This window comes from Protopterus annectens, chromosome 10.part0, assembly GCF_019279795.1.
Source record: "Protopterus annectens isolate FY-2018-M chromosome 10.part0, PAN1.0, whole genome shotgun sequence".
In the NCBI taxonomy this organism is placed as follows: domain Eukaryota; kingdom Metazoa; phylum Chordata; order Ceratodontiformes; family Protopteridae; genus Protopterus; species Protopterus annectens.
Window position 1 is genome coordinate 1,650,822,514 of NC_056744.1, and position 17,212 is coordinate 1,650,839,725.

Below are 17,212 nucleotides of genomic sequence, written 5' to 3' on the forward strand. Positions count from 1 at the left end.
AACTTATAAATGCAGAATGCTGTAAAATGCTTTTTCATAATGTACATATGCCATACTTAGGTTCTGCTCATTTTTACAGCTCTCTGGTATGGCTTTAATAATAGATGTTCCTTTTGTTCCACTGCCAAGACTGAATTGTTTTTACTGGATTACAAATTGTGTCTGCATCAGTTCCAGTATATAATTTTCATGTTGTTTGAAGGCAGGTTATTGGCCTATAGTTCATATAATGTTTTGCAGCTTCATCATAAGAAGTGGTACTGTTTTTCCTGCAGGTAACCAGGTTTGTCACTGTTCACAAGGTTTTCTACTCGAGGCTAAATCACTGTGCATGGTTGTCAATACGTAAAGCCAGAAGTTGGGTACTACATCTAAAAATGGAGATTTCCAGTTAGGAGCCTCAATTAATTAAATGTCGCTGGTTGTTACTTCATTCCATTCCACATTCCCTGTATTACCACTTCTTATGGTTTCTTTTCACTGTCCTATACATTCAGCATCTTTGCTATTTTCAATGGAATTTACATAAATACATCTCAAAGATGTGTTGATTTTATATTTTTATGTGGTGTTGACATACCGCTCAATTTCTTAGTCCAAGAATTTTGGATAATGCTAAAAATAATGGGGGTGCAAAAGTCCAAAGATAGGAACACTTTTTAAATATTACGCTTTTAAACTTATAAAGTTGATGGAATAACAGATTTTGTATTAGCATGCATTTTATGAAGGGTATCAAGTCAATATATCAAGCTATAAATCAATTAAATGTCTGTCATTGGTGACTTCAGTCCTCAGTAATTTGCAGAAAATCACAAATTTGATGATGAACAGACTAACAATATAAGTCACAGACCTGAACATTGTGTGAAAATGTGGACAGTTCTGAGATATAGGTGTTACTATTGATTTTGTTTCCTTTACTAGTTCTCTATAAAGCTTGCTGGGTTATCAATTAATTGCTTGTTTTATACTTTTCCTTTATATTTTTCTGTAAATCTTCAGTGCTTTTTTCTTTTCTTGTTTTGATAGCTTTAGTTTATTGTTAGAGATGGGGCGTCCACGGTGGTGCAGTGGTTAGCGTTGCCGCCTCACAGCAAGAGGTTCTTCGGTTCGATGCTCGGCTGGGGTGCCTTGTGTGTGGAGTCTGCATGTCCTCCCTGTGGTCGTGTGGGCTTCCTCTGGGTGCTCCAGTTTCCTCCTACATCCCAAAGGTGGATTGGACACTCTAAACTGGCCCTAGGCATGTGTGTGTGCCTTCTGTGGAAGGCTGGGCACCGGGCTGGCAACTTGACACCATAAAACTCCACTGCCAATCATGAGAGGACAAATGATCCGCTGTGATGACCCCTAACTGGGAAAAAGCCGAAAGAAGAAGAAGACGTTTATTGTTAGAGATGGTACAAGATAAATCCCGATCTTTTCACTTTTCTTACCTTTATCAAATCTATCTTTCTTTTTTGATCTATTCTCTTTTCTATATTTTTCTAGTAATGATACTTCTTTGTCTTAGTTGCTTTTTAGTTCTCTCTATTCAATGCTTCCATTGTGGCATTCTAGTAGTTTCCTTCCTTTCTTTTGTTACTCTTTGTTTTCATGATAGTATTTTATCCACTATTAATTTATTTTCCCAGCGTTATACTATCTCTTAATAGTCCAAAATTACTGTGTTTGCCTGCTTTTTCAGTCTTCGAACACCTAAAAATCTTATTGTCTTTCTGTAATCTCATTTTCGTATCTGAATACATCTGTCCATTTTTATTCAAGCAGGTTTTCCCTTAGATCATTCAATTCTTGGCTATGAGCATCCTTTTTGGTCTCTTGCTCTTTTTCCCTTGCTGTACAAATCTATCTGTACTTTCACTCATGTTTCCTGCAGAATGTTCTATCATGTCACATTCCGCTGCATCTTCTCCAAAGTGTCCTGTTCTATCTACTACACCATCATGCTGTGATACTGCCGGTCTTGGAATCTCCAGACTAAACTCTTCACTTGTCATTTTAATTTCTATTTTTTTTTCTTTTCCATATCAATAAATATTCTGATTCTCAGTAAATTCTGCTTTGGTGTTTTTATTCTTTTCTTTGTAAAATGTACCATGTCTGTTGTCTTTGACTGTATATATCTTCAAATATTTCCAGGTCGCAGAGGTCATACTGGTTAATACTGATTCCTTTTCTGAATAAATATGATACCATATCAGCTCTATCTTTCTTTTCTAATTTGTGCATTTTTTAATGAATTTTAGTAGCTTCTGTTTTTTTTTGCTCTAGTTCTTGTATCCCTTACTCAGTTGCATCTTTTGCATAGCTGGCCAAATACTTCAATGTAATATTTTGCTTGAATCTTGCTCTGGACATTATCTTAACATTTTCACCTTTAGTTTTTAACAGCTTTCTAATGTAATTTTTTTTTTTCATCTTTTTCTTGAGTTTTGGTATACATCCTCTTTCTAGAAATTATGGGTTTGTTGCATAAATGAAACAAGGGATAATCTTTTGCTTATCCTCAACAATCCGCTTTATTGTCTGTATGTCTCTTGGCCAATCATTTGCGTTTTTCATGAATTGCTGTTTCCTTCTTCTATGGGTGGACCCTTATAACATGGCTTTCTCTGCAGTAGAAACGTTTCCGTGTTTTGATGATTCTGCACTGTCATTTTTTCCAGTCCTGGATGTAGTATCTATATCGGGAGTGAGCACTATGTTGTGCTGGAACTTGTGCAGTTTTCTCTTTTCTTTCTTAACATTTCTCCATGACATATGAAATAGTCTATAGTGAGATTTTGTAAAAATCTCCACCACATAGAGTCTCACCAAGGCTTGAGGATGAATTCTTTTCCAGCAGCATTACTCTCTTTTTCTTGTTTAATTCCTTCTTTCCATTACGACTTTTCTGCTTATTTTTCTTCAAATGTTTTGGGTTTCAACTACTGACAGAAATGGACCAGATTCCTAAGGCAGGGCAAGATTAAAGTTCATAAAAATTAATACTTCTCCAGTTTTTGATTTTAGCACAGGGTACTTTTCTCAGCACCTAGAATGTGCCCAGGACTGCCGCCTTCTGCATTTCATATGGGCTTACATGTATTGGTAGCATACTTAAGACTATAAATTCTTTTTTTAGTAATGCTGTTCCTCCTAATACTATTGAAACTGCATGGGTATCTCTCTTCACATCCTGCAAATCCTGATATTTTAAGACTGTGTCTCTTGGTACATAAGATACTCAAATCACTGGGTGCAGCAATTTCAAAGATCAACAATGTTTTTTGTCTTTTTCTATTAGAGTGCTACATCTGGTTTACTTGCATTTATTTTGGACTGTTGATAATGGGTGATTCCATGTGATATAAATGTTTTCATTGTCAATATTGCTTTGTAGTTCATGTTCGCAATGCTACTCGGCTCCTTCTACATTGTAGTATTTGTACATTTCTCAGCAGCAGTCTTGTCACATTAGTGTGCCTTTCAGTATACCCTGTCAAGAGTGTATCACACACCCAGTAAAGAGATGCACAACTCTTTCCAGTTGTAATTTACAGAATCTGTCTTTGTTGGTTTCTCATCTTTTTTAATGGACTTTGCAAATCAACCTCTACATAACCCATTATCATGGGCTACCATTATTAGCCTTTCATCTTTTGGTTTCAACTCACTTTTCCTAAACCATTCTGGTGTCAAACTTTGGTAAACATTTGGTTGTTCCAGAAGATCACTGCCACTATATTTGTGGACTTTCCACTTTTCTTCATTTCTGGTCCATTTCTTTATATTCTTTCTTTTGCTTTTTAGCACTCAGTTCTCATGTGTTTATACTTTACTGCTGATTCTACACCTGTTCCCAAATATTTATAAACAGTCGCCTGTTCAAATTCCTTTATATCACATTCCTGTCCCAGATTGATATTTTCTTGGTGCCTCAGTCTTCATATTATAATAGCTGAATTTTCACATTTATCAAGATAAAAATGTCATTCTTTTATTAATTAGAAAGTGTGGGTTTATAATTTTTGATTATAAACAACAGATATTGTAGTTCATCCCGAAAAAATTCAGAAAATATATACTCAACTAGTGAAGCAGAAAGCTCGAAGGATTACATATGCTTCTGTGAAGAGCAAAACCATTTTAAATTATCCAAAGAAAGTAGAGGAATATCTTTCAACAAGATTGTTTTTTGGAATTTAACATATTATGCTATGGTTACAGCTTAAGTAAACAGATTATTGGGTTAACGGCAATGCAATCACTGTGAAAAACTCTCCTTTGGATCATCATCCCTGGGATAATAATCAGTCCTTCATATTGGCTCCATTGTAAAGTTGTTTGCCTCATAGTTACTGTTATCTTATTGATCAATGTATGGTACATTTTACACCTCCATAAACCACAAAAGTGGGATGCAGTCAAATACTTTTGTGTAATCTATCCATGCCATACTTGGATTCTGCCCCTTTTTACAGCTTTCATTATGACTTTGTTTAACAATATATGATGATTATTTGTTCCATATGACTTTTTCTTATTACATTTTTGTTTTATTGCTATGACTGATTTTTCTTCTTCTTCTATAAATCCGTGAGCTTCAATTCCAGTATCTAATTTATATATTGTTGTAAGGCAAGGTGTTGATCTATAGTTCTTAGAACAGCTTTCAGGTTCATTTTTAAGGAGGAGTATGATTTTTTCTGTTGTTAACCAGGCTGGCGTTGGTTTGGGATATGCATATAAACAAGTTTTACTTGGAACTAAAATTTTGTGTAAAAATTATAATACCTTTAACCAGAAGTCAAGTGTTTTCCTCTTAGGAATTTTGTTTATATTTGGATCAGTTTCTCTGACTTACTTTATTCCATTTCATATCCTCTCTATTAGTTCTTATTGTTTCTTTTGCCTCCTCTATTCATTTGGTGCCTTTGTACTGCTCAACAGGGTTTTATTAATCACTTCTCCAAAATGTATCAATTTCTTCTTCTCAATTCTCTATAAAATCATTTTGGGCATTCAATAAATTTCTTGTTTTGTACGTTTCCTTCATATTTATATATCTTCGAATTAGTTTCTGCTTGCTCTGATATTTTTAGTTTATTACTGAAGAAAGTATGTGATACATCCTAATATGTTTTTAAGTTTCTCTTTGTAACATATTTTGATGATCTCTTCCCTTTTCTGCATTGTTATGATAGTGATACTTCTTACCTTAGCAGCTTTATGTATTTTTTTCAGTTTAGTTCTTTCATGATGGCGTTCTTGTTGTTCCCTTAATTTCTTTGGTTACTCTACATTTTTGTGGCAGTACTTTATTGGTTATTAGTTCAGCTACACAGTAATATATTTATTTCTGTTATAGCACATGAATTTTTCTTAACGGTCCCAATTACTGTGTTCATCTGTTTTACCAGTCTTCTAATGTGTGGGATTGTATTCACTTTCTGCAGTCTCTTTCATCTATCTTAATGCATGTCCATTTCTGTTAAATCAAGCGGGTATTTTCTTTGATTATTCTCTTATATGCTTCTTTGCTTTGTGTTTCCTCCTGTTTCCCTTGTGCAATCTTGACTGAACATACATGTCAGTCAAAAAAGCAGACTCCAAAATGTCACCCTGTGGTATATCTTCCCCAAGATACATCCCACTCTGTCTGCAGCACCACCATCTGGGCCCTCACCTATCCATCAAGTTGCAATATTGACTGCATCCAAATGTCCACTAAATCCATCCATTTGTAGTTGGCCTACCACTTTAATTTCAGTTTCCTTTCTTCATTGCTAAATATTTTTATCAAGTGAAGTTATTATTTTTATTCTTAAATTTAACATGCTCAGATGTCTTTTCCCACATATATCTTCAAATTAGTATGGTATGGCTTTCTTCTCTGCAAAAATAATGCAGTGTATCAGGCCTCTCTTTCTTTCTTTCTCGTGTCCACGTTTCTGTTTGTACAACTTTCGAGTTTTGTTCTTTATCTTTTCTCACTTCATTTTCCAGGAGGCCCAATGTTTCTTTATCTGGATAATGTTTTGCTCTGATCTGTTGCATTAAGACTCTTAAATTCTTATCAGTAGCTTTTAACTTTTTTTCTGTACAAATATTTTTCTTTCTTCTAATTCTTTCTTATCCTTGCTATATATCCTTTGTATAGAAATTCTGAGTTTGTTGAATACTAGTAACAATACATAATCTTTTTCTTATGCTAAACCATCTACTTTATTGTCTTTATGTCTCTTGCTTGACTTTACATTTTTTTATTTTGTGGACTGCTTCTTCCTTCTGCCCTAAGGGCACACCCTCAGTGTGACCTAGCCCTATGGTAGGAATGTTTCCATGTTTAGGTGATTTTATCCTGCCTTTTTTCCAGTCCTGTCATCAGTCCATACAATTGGGAGTGGGCACTTTTATATCCTATAAACTGTGCAGCTAGTCTTATTTTTTTTTTATTTAACTTTCAGCATGACACATGAAATATAGTTTCTATGTCAGTGTTGTGTTTGTGAGATTTTTTTGACTCACATAGTGTGAAGGACTTGATGTCTTTGAAGACTACTGAGATGTTTGAAACTCTTACCACATTCTGTACATTTATGTGGTTTGTCTCTTGTATGAACAGCAAGATGTCGTTGAAGAATCCGGAGCTGTGTGAAACACTTACTGCATTCGGTACATTTGTATGGTTTATCTCCCTTATGTGTGCTCTGATGGTATTTTAAATGTGATTTATTTATAAAACATTTATTGCATTCCTCACATTCATATGGTTTCTGTCCCGTGTGAATGGCTTGGTGGTATCGAAGGCTCCAGAGAGCTGTAAAGCTCTTACTGCAATCAGGACATTTGTATGGCTTCTCTCCTGTGTGAGTGACTTGGTGCCTTTGAAGAAAACTGAGGTGTGCGAAACACTTACTGCATTCAGTACATTTATATGGTTTCTCTCTTGCTTTAATTTCTTCAACTGGTGTAGGTTTCTCATCTGTGTGAGTGGCATTATGCTCCAAAAGGCTACCAAGGAGTGTGAAGCCTTTACCACATTCAGTACATTTATATAGGTTCTTCTCCATATAAACTTCCTGACTTGTGTCACATTCAGAGCTCTTATTGCTGTTACGTTCTAAGAGACGCTGTATCACATGATTGAGTTGAGACTTCTTACAGCCCTTCATTGGCTTACCACACTGCTGCAAGTTCTCAGTTGGGTAAAGTAACTGGGATGTTCCAGTTGATGGCTGGTGACTACAACTCACATTGCATTCTGTGCTTCTGGTACCTAGAAACAGATAAGTACCTGATTATAATCATGAAATAGATCACAGATATTTTCATAACAGGTATATATTGTTTAGTCATTTAAAACATATTAGATTTTTCCTTCTGCAAAATATTGCACTGTTGGGTTCTCACAAATTCACATATAGATAACTGCTACATGGGAGTCTGCTTTCAAAAATATTAGTTGTCCATACATTTAACACTGTACATTTTAAAATGTATCGTTGTTGTGTCTTTTCGGCTTTTCCCGGTTAGGGGTCACCACAGCGGAACTCCGGTCCGCTAATGATTGGTAGTTGAGTTTTACGTGCCGAGTTACCAGCCCTGACGAACAACCTTCAACGAAGGCATGCCCATTCACGCATGTCTCCACGCAGAAGACACTCTAGCTGAGAATCGAACCAGACAGCGTCTTACTGCGAGGCAACAACGCTACCGCAGCACCACCTAACAATTATAATTAAATCAGAGTATTCTGTAATTTATACAACACTTTATAACTTGCTCATATTGCTTCATAAAAAAAGAATAATAATGTTCAGCACCTTTTTGTTACACATATCATTCTATGCTTGGTTGCAGAACCTTTTGCTACCTTGCACTGTGCTTTGTTTACTTTTCCAATGAGGTACTTATCTTTCAAGTAAAAATATTTCTAAAGATATTTTATGACAGTTAATGAACTTCAAGTATGTAAAGCAAGTAAACTCACTGCTTTCTTGCTCAACTCTACTGGTCAGTCACAAAAAAGGAAACAACTTTGGAAGCCGGTGGTGCAGCGGTAGCATTGTTGCCTCACAGCAAGAGGTTCTCCCGTTCGAGTCTCGGCTGGAGTGCGGGGAGTGCCTTCTATGTGGAGTCTGCATGTCCTCCCCATGGTTGGGTGGGCATTCGAAAGACATGCGTAAATGGGTGTGCCTTCATTGAAGGTTGAACATTGAGCTGGCATTTTGGCGTTCGTGAAAATCTACTGCCAATCATTAGCGGACCGGAGTTCCGCTGTGGCGACCACTAACCGGGAAAAGCCGAAAGACAACAAAATCCTATACTCTGTAAAGTTAATTTCACAATTTATTTTTTTTAATTTGAACTTTTAATATGTTCTAAACTGACTTATTGATTAAACAAGCAAAAAAGTATTTATATTAATAGAAAGTCACCAACAACGACAAAAATTAATATCAATGAGTCTACTTGCATGTGAAATATGCAAAGCACTTAGTGCAATAGTATGGTGACTGTAATACTGTATTTCTAAAAGACAAAATATGTAAATTACTGCGAAACAGTATATTTCTACATGATAAAAAAATGCTAATAATGTTAATTTAAATGTAAAACATGATAAAAAAATGCTAATAATGTTAATTTAAATGTAAAACATATTTAATTAAGTAACGCTGGTGTAAACACTGGTGTAAACGACCTGAGACGTACCTCCTTGGACTACAAGAAAAGAGACATTGAGGAGCTCTCTGATTATGTAGCCCAGGCAGGTATGACCCTGACCTTGAGCAGTATCCTACCTTCACCAAGAATGATGCCACAATACAGAGATAAGATGATCAGCTTTAACAATTGGCTTAAACTCTGGTGTCATTCAAAGGGGATCCAATGTCTGTCTGCCTGGGATGACATGCTGGACAAGCCACGCTGCTTCGCAAGGGACGGCTTGCACCTGTCACCCCTGGGATTCCGGACATTGGCAAAGGCTCTTGCCACCCCCATAGTGCCTTTTTTAGGCAAGGCTCAAATTCTAAACCTACCACCCTAGAACACAAAAGTGGAGAAAAACTAAGGGTAATGCTGCTCAATGCCAGAAGTCTAAATCTCAAAATGCACGCACTCGAGGCCCTTCTCAGTATGGAGAACATCGATGTCTGTGCTGTGACAGAAACCTGGTTCAAGGCTCCTGAGAGCACCCCAGCACTATCAGGTTTTACCTCATATCATGCCTCCGGCCCCAAAATCCGGACAATACCAAGAAAGGAGGGGGGGGTATCCATATTCATCAAGGACACCCACACCTCAAGACTGGTGGCAACGCACGATGCATCGGAGACCATCCAGGTGCAATTAACCATAGGCAAGACTGCTCTGCAAATTGTAGCATGTTACAGGCCACCCTCACAAACTCAGGAACCTCACATGGCTTTCCTGAAAACACTGGAGGGGATAAATGTATCTCCAAACACCATCATACTAGGTGACTTCAATTACCCTAATATAGACTGAGAACACTACTCAAGCCCAAACACCCTAGCCCAAAAGTTCCTGGAATTCATAAACTCAAATGCCATGGAACAACTAGTCACCATCCCCACAAGAGGAGAAAACATACTTGATCTCATCATCACGAACATGGGAGCACAATGTTCAACACCGGAAGTATACCCCTCACTGGTGAGATCAGATCACAAACTAATCTCGCTGGAGGTCCTCATCCCACCCCCACCTGAAATAGAAAAGACCACAGTAAAGAACTTCTCGAAAGCCGACTTCACACTTCTAAAGACTAGTGTGGTCTCCTTTAAGGCCCCCGAGCTGGCGGAAATCAGTACTCAAGCCGCTGAATCACTTACAAATGCCTTCTACCAGCACCTGCAGGACTGCATGGATAAGGCAATCCCAAGCAAAACAAAGACTCTTTGTACCAAAGGCAAGCGTCCAGTCTGGTGGACCCCAGCCATAAACAAACTCTACAACAAAAGGAGGAAGCTACTACAAGATAGAGCAAAATCCTTAAAAGGTAAGACACCTTTGATCACTATAAGTAAAAAACTAAGAGCTCTCATAAAATCATCCAAAGCAAATTTTGAGAGAAAAATAGCTAAAGACTCAAAAGACAATCATAAGGCCTTCTTTAGCTATGTTAGAAACCTGGGAGGAAACTCCCAGATATGCTCAGAACTAGTTCAAAATGACGTGAAGATTACTGATCCTACAGACATTGCCAACATACTGGCTGACAGGTTCAGTGCAAACTCCCCAAAAGGAGAGATATCTATATCTATACCAAACAATTGCAGCCCCCAAACATCTCTAATGCCCAAGTGAGAACTGCCCTCTCCAAAGCAAAAAACACAGCATCCATGGGACCTGATGGTGTCCCCGGCTGTGTGCTCCACGAACTCAACGAGCAATTAAACCCACAGCTAGGACAGCTGTTTAATCATAGTCTCACCTCTGGATGCACTCCAGGAGTGGCGCACTGCGACTGTGGTCCCACTTCACAAAGGCGGTGCCTCCACCGACCCTGGAAATTACCGGCCCATTAGCTTGACAAGCCTTATCTGCACAGCCATGGAGAGGATCATAATGGACCTCATAAATAAAGACATAGGGAATTTGCAGACCTTGGATCCAACCCAGTTTGGCTTTGTCAAAGGCAGATCATGCCTTTTAAACTTGGTTGACTTTTTCAAAACAGTCACCAAAGCCATTGATGAGGGAAAGGCAGTCCATACAGCCTACCTCGATCTGGCGACGGCCTTCGATACAATACCCCACTCCGGTATCATTGAAAAACTCATCAGCTTAAATGTTAACCCATACATCACAAGATGGGTTGCAAACTGGCTGAGTGACAGAACCCACAGGGTCAGAGTTGCTGGCGCCATGTCAGACTCAAAGCCTGTCACAAGTGGTGTCCCACAGGGCTCAGTCCTGGGCCCACTCTTGTTTGGCATCTACTTTTCCGAAGTACAAGCAAACACAGGAGGGTTATGGCTGACAAAGTTTGCACATGACTGCAAACTGGGCGCCGTAGTCGAAAACACATATGACACAGATATCCTTCAGAAGGGTCTCACAGAAACGGATAACTGGTGCCAGAGCCATGGCCTAAAGTTAAATGCCAAAAAATGCATAGTCATACCCTTCGGGAAAACAAGGTTACCCCTAGCTACCATATAGGTGGCAATCCACTGAGCACAGAAGAAGTTATCAGGGACCTGGGGACCCAGGTTGACAGTAGCCTGTCATTCGACACCCATGTAGCTAAAGTAGTTAGGAAGACCTTCTACATTGCCCACCTTATCATGAAGGGATTCACATCTAGATCAAGGGAGGTCATAGTCTCCCTATACTCATCACTCATCAGACCAATGATTGAGTACAATGCCCCATTCGGAATGTATCTGACCCGACACTTGCAGCAGCTGGAGAGGCCACAAAAGTTCCTCACCAAAAGGATGAAGGGTCTCAAAATCTGTCCTATGCTGCCCGACTGAAAGAACTCCAGCTCTATTCAGTCGCCACCGCTTGCTCAGAGGTGACCTTTGCCTGACATACAAGGCCATGTCAAACCCAGATTTGATGAATATGCTTCACCTCAAAAATCTAGATCCGCCAGAGCCACAAGGGCGGAGACTTAAACCTCGACATGGCTATTAATAGAACGTGCTGGAGGGATAGATTCATCACCCAAAGACTCCCTATGCTGTGGAACAAAATCCCGGTATATGTGAGGCAGAGCACCTCGCTGGCCTTGTTCAAGAGAAATCTTGACCAATGGATGGGAGATCGCAGATATACCCCAGGGATTACCTCAGTGTCACTGCTCGACAGAGGCACAGCAAAATAATGGGTATAGTTCCCCATACTAAAAGACAAAATCTATAAAAAAACTATGGGCTAGGCTTGTAAATGCCCTCGGGCAGATAGCCTAGTATGAACCTATGAACCTATAACAGATACCTGCAGGCTAAACTTCATGTGTATGAATAAAACGTTAAAAAGACTCATCTAGGATAGAGATTACTAAACAATATGTTTGTGTGTGTGTGTGTGTGTGTGTGTGTATATATACATATATATATATATATATATATATATATATATATATATATATATATATATATAAAATGGGAGAGAGAAAGAGACATTTTTTGTCCTAACAGAGTCTTCTTCTTCAGAGTAAAGGATACAATTTGAAAAGATGTATTACATAGAAAATTACCAGTCAAAGGAATAATACTGATTCTCAATACCAGTATTCTAAATCTTCAAGGAAAATGGATAATAATGACACACTAAAGTTCAGAAAGAGACACATGCCTCAATTCCAAAAAGGTTGCTGTCAGTGTAAATCTGCCCCTATTCTGAAAGAGTTGTTCTCCTTGTAACTGATCTATAAACAGGCTTACACCAGGGACCAGAGTCCAAGAAACCTGCTGTCAGTGTAAGTGGTTACATATACTGAGTGCAAGTCTTTTTGAATCTGGCCTATAGTCTTGTGTGAGGTCTCTACATCTATACCACTAGATGGACAAGATGTACATTTTATTCAGATGAACCCACTATGACATTACACTCGTGTTCCATTTTCATGGGGTGTTTTGTTCTTGTTGTTGTTAGAACAGTCTTCATACAGGTTTCTCTACTTATTCCTTTAGTGAAGGCATGGCCCACTTCTTCCTGAACATTGCCAATCTTTTTTTTTTTTTTTTTTTTTAGAGTTAATAAAGGAAAAAAGGAAAGGGTATCTTCTAAAGAGTCAAAAGTACTTGTTCCTTCTGATATAAAGGTTCTTAATCTTGATGAAAATAAGAAGTGGTATTTAATGCTGCATTTTGGGGCTTTTCTGGTGATAAGCAATCATTTTTTTCCTTTACTTTTTTACACTTTTTAAAAATGTTTTTATTAAAAAGTTTTTAAAATTGTCAATTAATAAAACTTGAATAACTACAGAAATATATAACACTATAGCAAAGAAACAGAAGAATTAATTCATAAACACAACAAAACTAATTACAAGGGTGTCTACTACACAGATGGTACTTCAGAGGAATACAATATATTAACAAGTAATCTAAGAAAATCAACCATTATTTTTTTAACAGTTCTTTAAGGTTCTTCCAAGTATTACATGTTGAAGTGATTTTTGAGTCCTTGGTACAACCACTATCATCACCAAACAAGATCAAAGAGAAACAACTTCACAAGATGTAAAGCATAACAGTCTTTCATTTAGCACACAACACAAAACCAGGAAGTGCATATCATTATTCATTCGCACCACCAAATGCTCACACAAGAAAACTAAATACAGCAGTAAATCAATGCCCCTAAGAGAAATTCACATGCATTCATACAGAACAACTCAAAGTCACAACAATCCCTATCTCCGACATTGCCGAGCTCAAACTACATTATACAATCCAATCAAATAGCCTTCAAAGGAAACACATAAACACAGGGACCAGAAATCCCACTAGAAGCAGTCAAGCTCGCAACTCTATAAGAAACACTGCAACAAAAACTACAGAAGTCACACATTGCAAACACATGCCATCCGTCGTAAATCCCAATCAATTCAAAGGAAGAGTAACAAGGAGAAAGATAAGATGTAGATATTATTAAATTCCACAAAGATACTACCATAAAAATCATTAACAACTGCTAAGCTGCACATACATAAAAACTAAATCAATGCACCAATAACAATATAGGAACGGGAGACCGGAACTATTATAAATTCTAAGATATAGCAATTACATGGTGAGAGTTGCAGGAGCTAGGTCCGACTCTAAACCGGTTACAAGTGGCGTTCCCCAGGACTCAGTCCTAGGACCCCTCCTGTTTGGCATATACTTCTCAGAGGTACAGGCAAGCACAGGAGGACTATGGCTGACCAAGTTCGCAGATGAGCAAACTAGGGGCTATAATTGACTCTCCGGCTGACACAGACATTCTCCAAAAGGGTCTCACGGAGATGGATACCTGGTGTCAAAATCATGGCGTCAAGCTAAATGCCAAAAAGTGCATAGTCATCCCCTTTGGAAAAAAACAAAGTACCCACAAACTACCACATAGTTGGTAGTCCTCTAAATATGGAAGACGTAATAAGAGATCTGGGGACCCAAGTAGATAGTAATCTCTCCTTTGATAATCACATTGCCAAAGTGGTTAGAAAATCCTTCTATGTGGCCCACCTAATCAGAAAAGGGTTCACATCCAAATCAAAAGAGGTCATTGTGCCCCTCTACTCATCACTCATCAGACCTATCATAGAGTACAACGCCCCATTTGGGATGCACCTTACAAGACACCTGCAACAGCTGGAAAGACCACAGAAGTACCTCACAAGAGGATCACTGGCCTCAAACAGACGCCCTATGCAGCACTACTGAAGAAACTCCAGCTGTACTCGGTTGCATACCGCCTACTCAGAGGTGATCTCTGCCGGATACACAAGGCCATGTCCAACCCAGAATTGATGGACATGATCCACCTAAAGAAAACCATATCCCCTCGAGCCACACGCTCTAGCGAGCTAAACCTCACCACAACAACAAATAGGACATGCTGGAAGGATAGATTCCTGTCCCAGAGTCATCCCATGCTTTGAAACAAGATTCCAGTCTACAGTAGGCAGAGCTCTTTACTAACACTCTTCAAGAGAAACCTTGACGAGTGGATGGGAAACAGAAAGTTTACCCCGGGGAGCACGTCAGTGGCTCTGCTGGACAGAGGCACAGGGAACTAATCTAAGGGGGCAGCGAAAGCCAACACATTCTGGCTAAGCTTATAAATGTCTTTGGGCAGATAGCCTAGTACCTACCTATGAAATATATATATATATATATATATATATATATATATATATATATATATATATATAAAGATAAATAAATGAATAAATAAAAGAACATCAACAACTATAATCTTAATTACTACTCTAATTGATCAAAAGATAAATAATATATAAAAATTGTACATGAAGTAGTAACTAGTAATCTATAAACGAAGTACCCTACTATAAAAAATACATAAATGGAATTAAAGCTCCTTAAAATGGAGAGCATCGATATTTGTGCTGTAACAGAGACCTGGTGCAAGGCAGCAGAAAGCACCCCTGCACTACCAAACTCTAACTCATTCCACACATTTCGGCCCCAGAACTTGGATTGAAGCTCCAAAGTTGGTGGTGTTTCCATATTCATAAAGAATGCGCACACCTCCAGACTGGTAGCCCAACATAATGCATCAGAGACACTTCAGGTGCAGCTAACATAGGCTAAGACAGCGATTCATGTCCCAGCCTACTATAGGTCCCCAACCATGTCCCAAGACTCACACTCCATGTTCCTAAGCACCCTGGAGAATATTACAGTCCAACCTAACACTCTCATACTGCGACTTCAACTACCCCTCCATTAAATGGGGAAACTACTCATGTACCAAAACACTTGCCCAATGTTTCCTGGAATTCACTAATTCCAATGCCATGGACCAGCTCATTCTTACCCCAACTAGAGGTAGCAACATTCTTGACATGGTCATTACTAACATGGGCAACTATTGTGCTATACCAACAGTCAACTTCTTTTTGGTTAGATCTGACCACAGACTAATCACCTTGGAAATCCACAACCCCCCGCAAAGGTAACCACCATGAAAAACTTCTCCAAAGCTATCTTTGGGCTCCTAAAAACAGAGGTGGCTAACTTCACAGCACCCATGCAATTAGAGAACAGCTGCATGACCACTGAATCATACACTAATGCCCTGTACAAACACATACACAAATGCATGGATCTCACCATACCCAACAGAACCAAGACGCTCTCCTCCAAAATAAAGGAAGCCAATCTGGTGGTCCCCTGCCATAAACAAACTCTACAACAGAAGGAGGAACTGGATGTGGAAAAGGTTAAGCCCCAAGACTGGAAAAACTCACTTATCAGCCTCAACAAAAAGTTGAGATCCCTCATCAAATCCTCTAACCAGTAAACAACAACTAAAATCTGCTGCACTCAAGCTACCATTTGGTCACACCCTTGTTATCCACTTTTTTAATGTCATAAAAGTGCATAAAAAATAATTTTGTTGACTTTTGAGCAAAATAACTACACTCTGTGTGTTGCATATAAATTTTTATGAGTCTATCATCAAATCTCGACCAAGAGAACAGTGTACTGTCACATAGTCAACCGAAACCGATCAGCTGCGTGTACTCCAATAAACTGTGTAACAGCATAGAAAATAGCCTTGCAACTGTGATTGGCTACAAAGACAGAAACAAACATGCACAAAACCAAAATCTTTTTATGTGGGAGCAAGTTCCATCAAACCCCTGATGTGAAGAATGCCCCTTACGCGGCTGAACAACAGAAACATAATAAAATGCTTGCGAGCCCAATAAACAAAGCCTCTTCCTGCAAACAAGCCAACTAAAGTTAAAAGTGAAGCTCCATGTCATGTAGATGAACTGACTTTAAGAAAATAACTTGTAACCATAGTTATAGAGCCTGTTATTCACGACCTTCTAAGTACAACTTATAAACGTAACAAATATACTTTTATATATGTATTATAATACAAACAATATCACAGTGTTTAATACACTAATTATCAGTTATACTTGCACTACATTTAATTTGATCTACCTAATGTTTAGCCAGACTTTTGTTAAAATTGTTCCATGTATCAATGTTTATTTTGTATGTTTGTTTACTTAAGACCTTGGTCATGGATAAAAAGTGCTCTTGGGCTACTGAAATTACAAAGTTATTAACAAACCAATCACATAAACTTGAACCTAAAAGGTGCACAAGCAGTGCAGAATATTATAGTATTCAAATTACAGAACCAGTTTCAAGAAAAAAATATTCATACTCAAAAAACAGTATCATTTTCCAGGCAGAAACTACAAACAGGACTGAAATCAGTCAGACTATGGTGAACACAACTGTTTTCCATCCTGGGAATTTTTAGGAAGCCCATAAAATTGCCAAAACTCATGAAATTACAACAACAAATAAGTATGACACATACTTCATCCAGTACAGTATTCAAGTAGCTTCATATACATTTTAGATTAATATTGGCGTTGGATGCAAAGGCAATATTAAACAAATAAACACATTTTTTTAGAATGATATCTTACTTCTAGGAGTCTTCTAGCAAGTACTATATACATAAGTATACAGGGCTGGCCTTT

The 17,212-nt window shown here is 38.2% G+C and overlaps 2 protein-coding genes across 2 annotated transcripts in view; both read right to left on the reverse strand.

Moving 5' to 3' along the window:
• Positions 1-17,212, reverse strand: part of LOC122814368 (zinc finger protein 729-like) — a 600,102-nt gene that overhangs the window by 241,089 nt on the left and 341,801 nt on the right. The window contains exon 13 of the mRNA XM_044086953.1: positions 6,569-7,264. Within this exon, the coding sequence (XP_043942888.1) occupies positions 6,569-7,264 (696 nt within the window). The remainder of the gene's footprint in view (positions 1-6,568; positions 7,265-17,212) is intronic.
• The window catches only part of LOC122813849 (zinc finger protein 676-like), a 126,867-nt gene continuing 110,965 nt past the window's right edge, over positions 1,311-17,212 (reverse strand). The window contains exon 5 of the mRNA XM_044086386.1: positions 1,311-7,264. Within this exon, the coding sequence (XP_043942321.1) occupies positions 6,510-7,264 (755 nt within the window). The 3' untranslated portion in view covers positions 1,311-6,509. The remainder of the gene's footprint in view (positions 7,265-17,212) is intronic.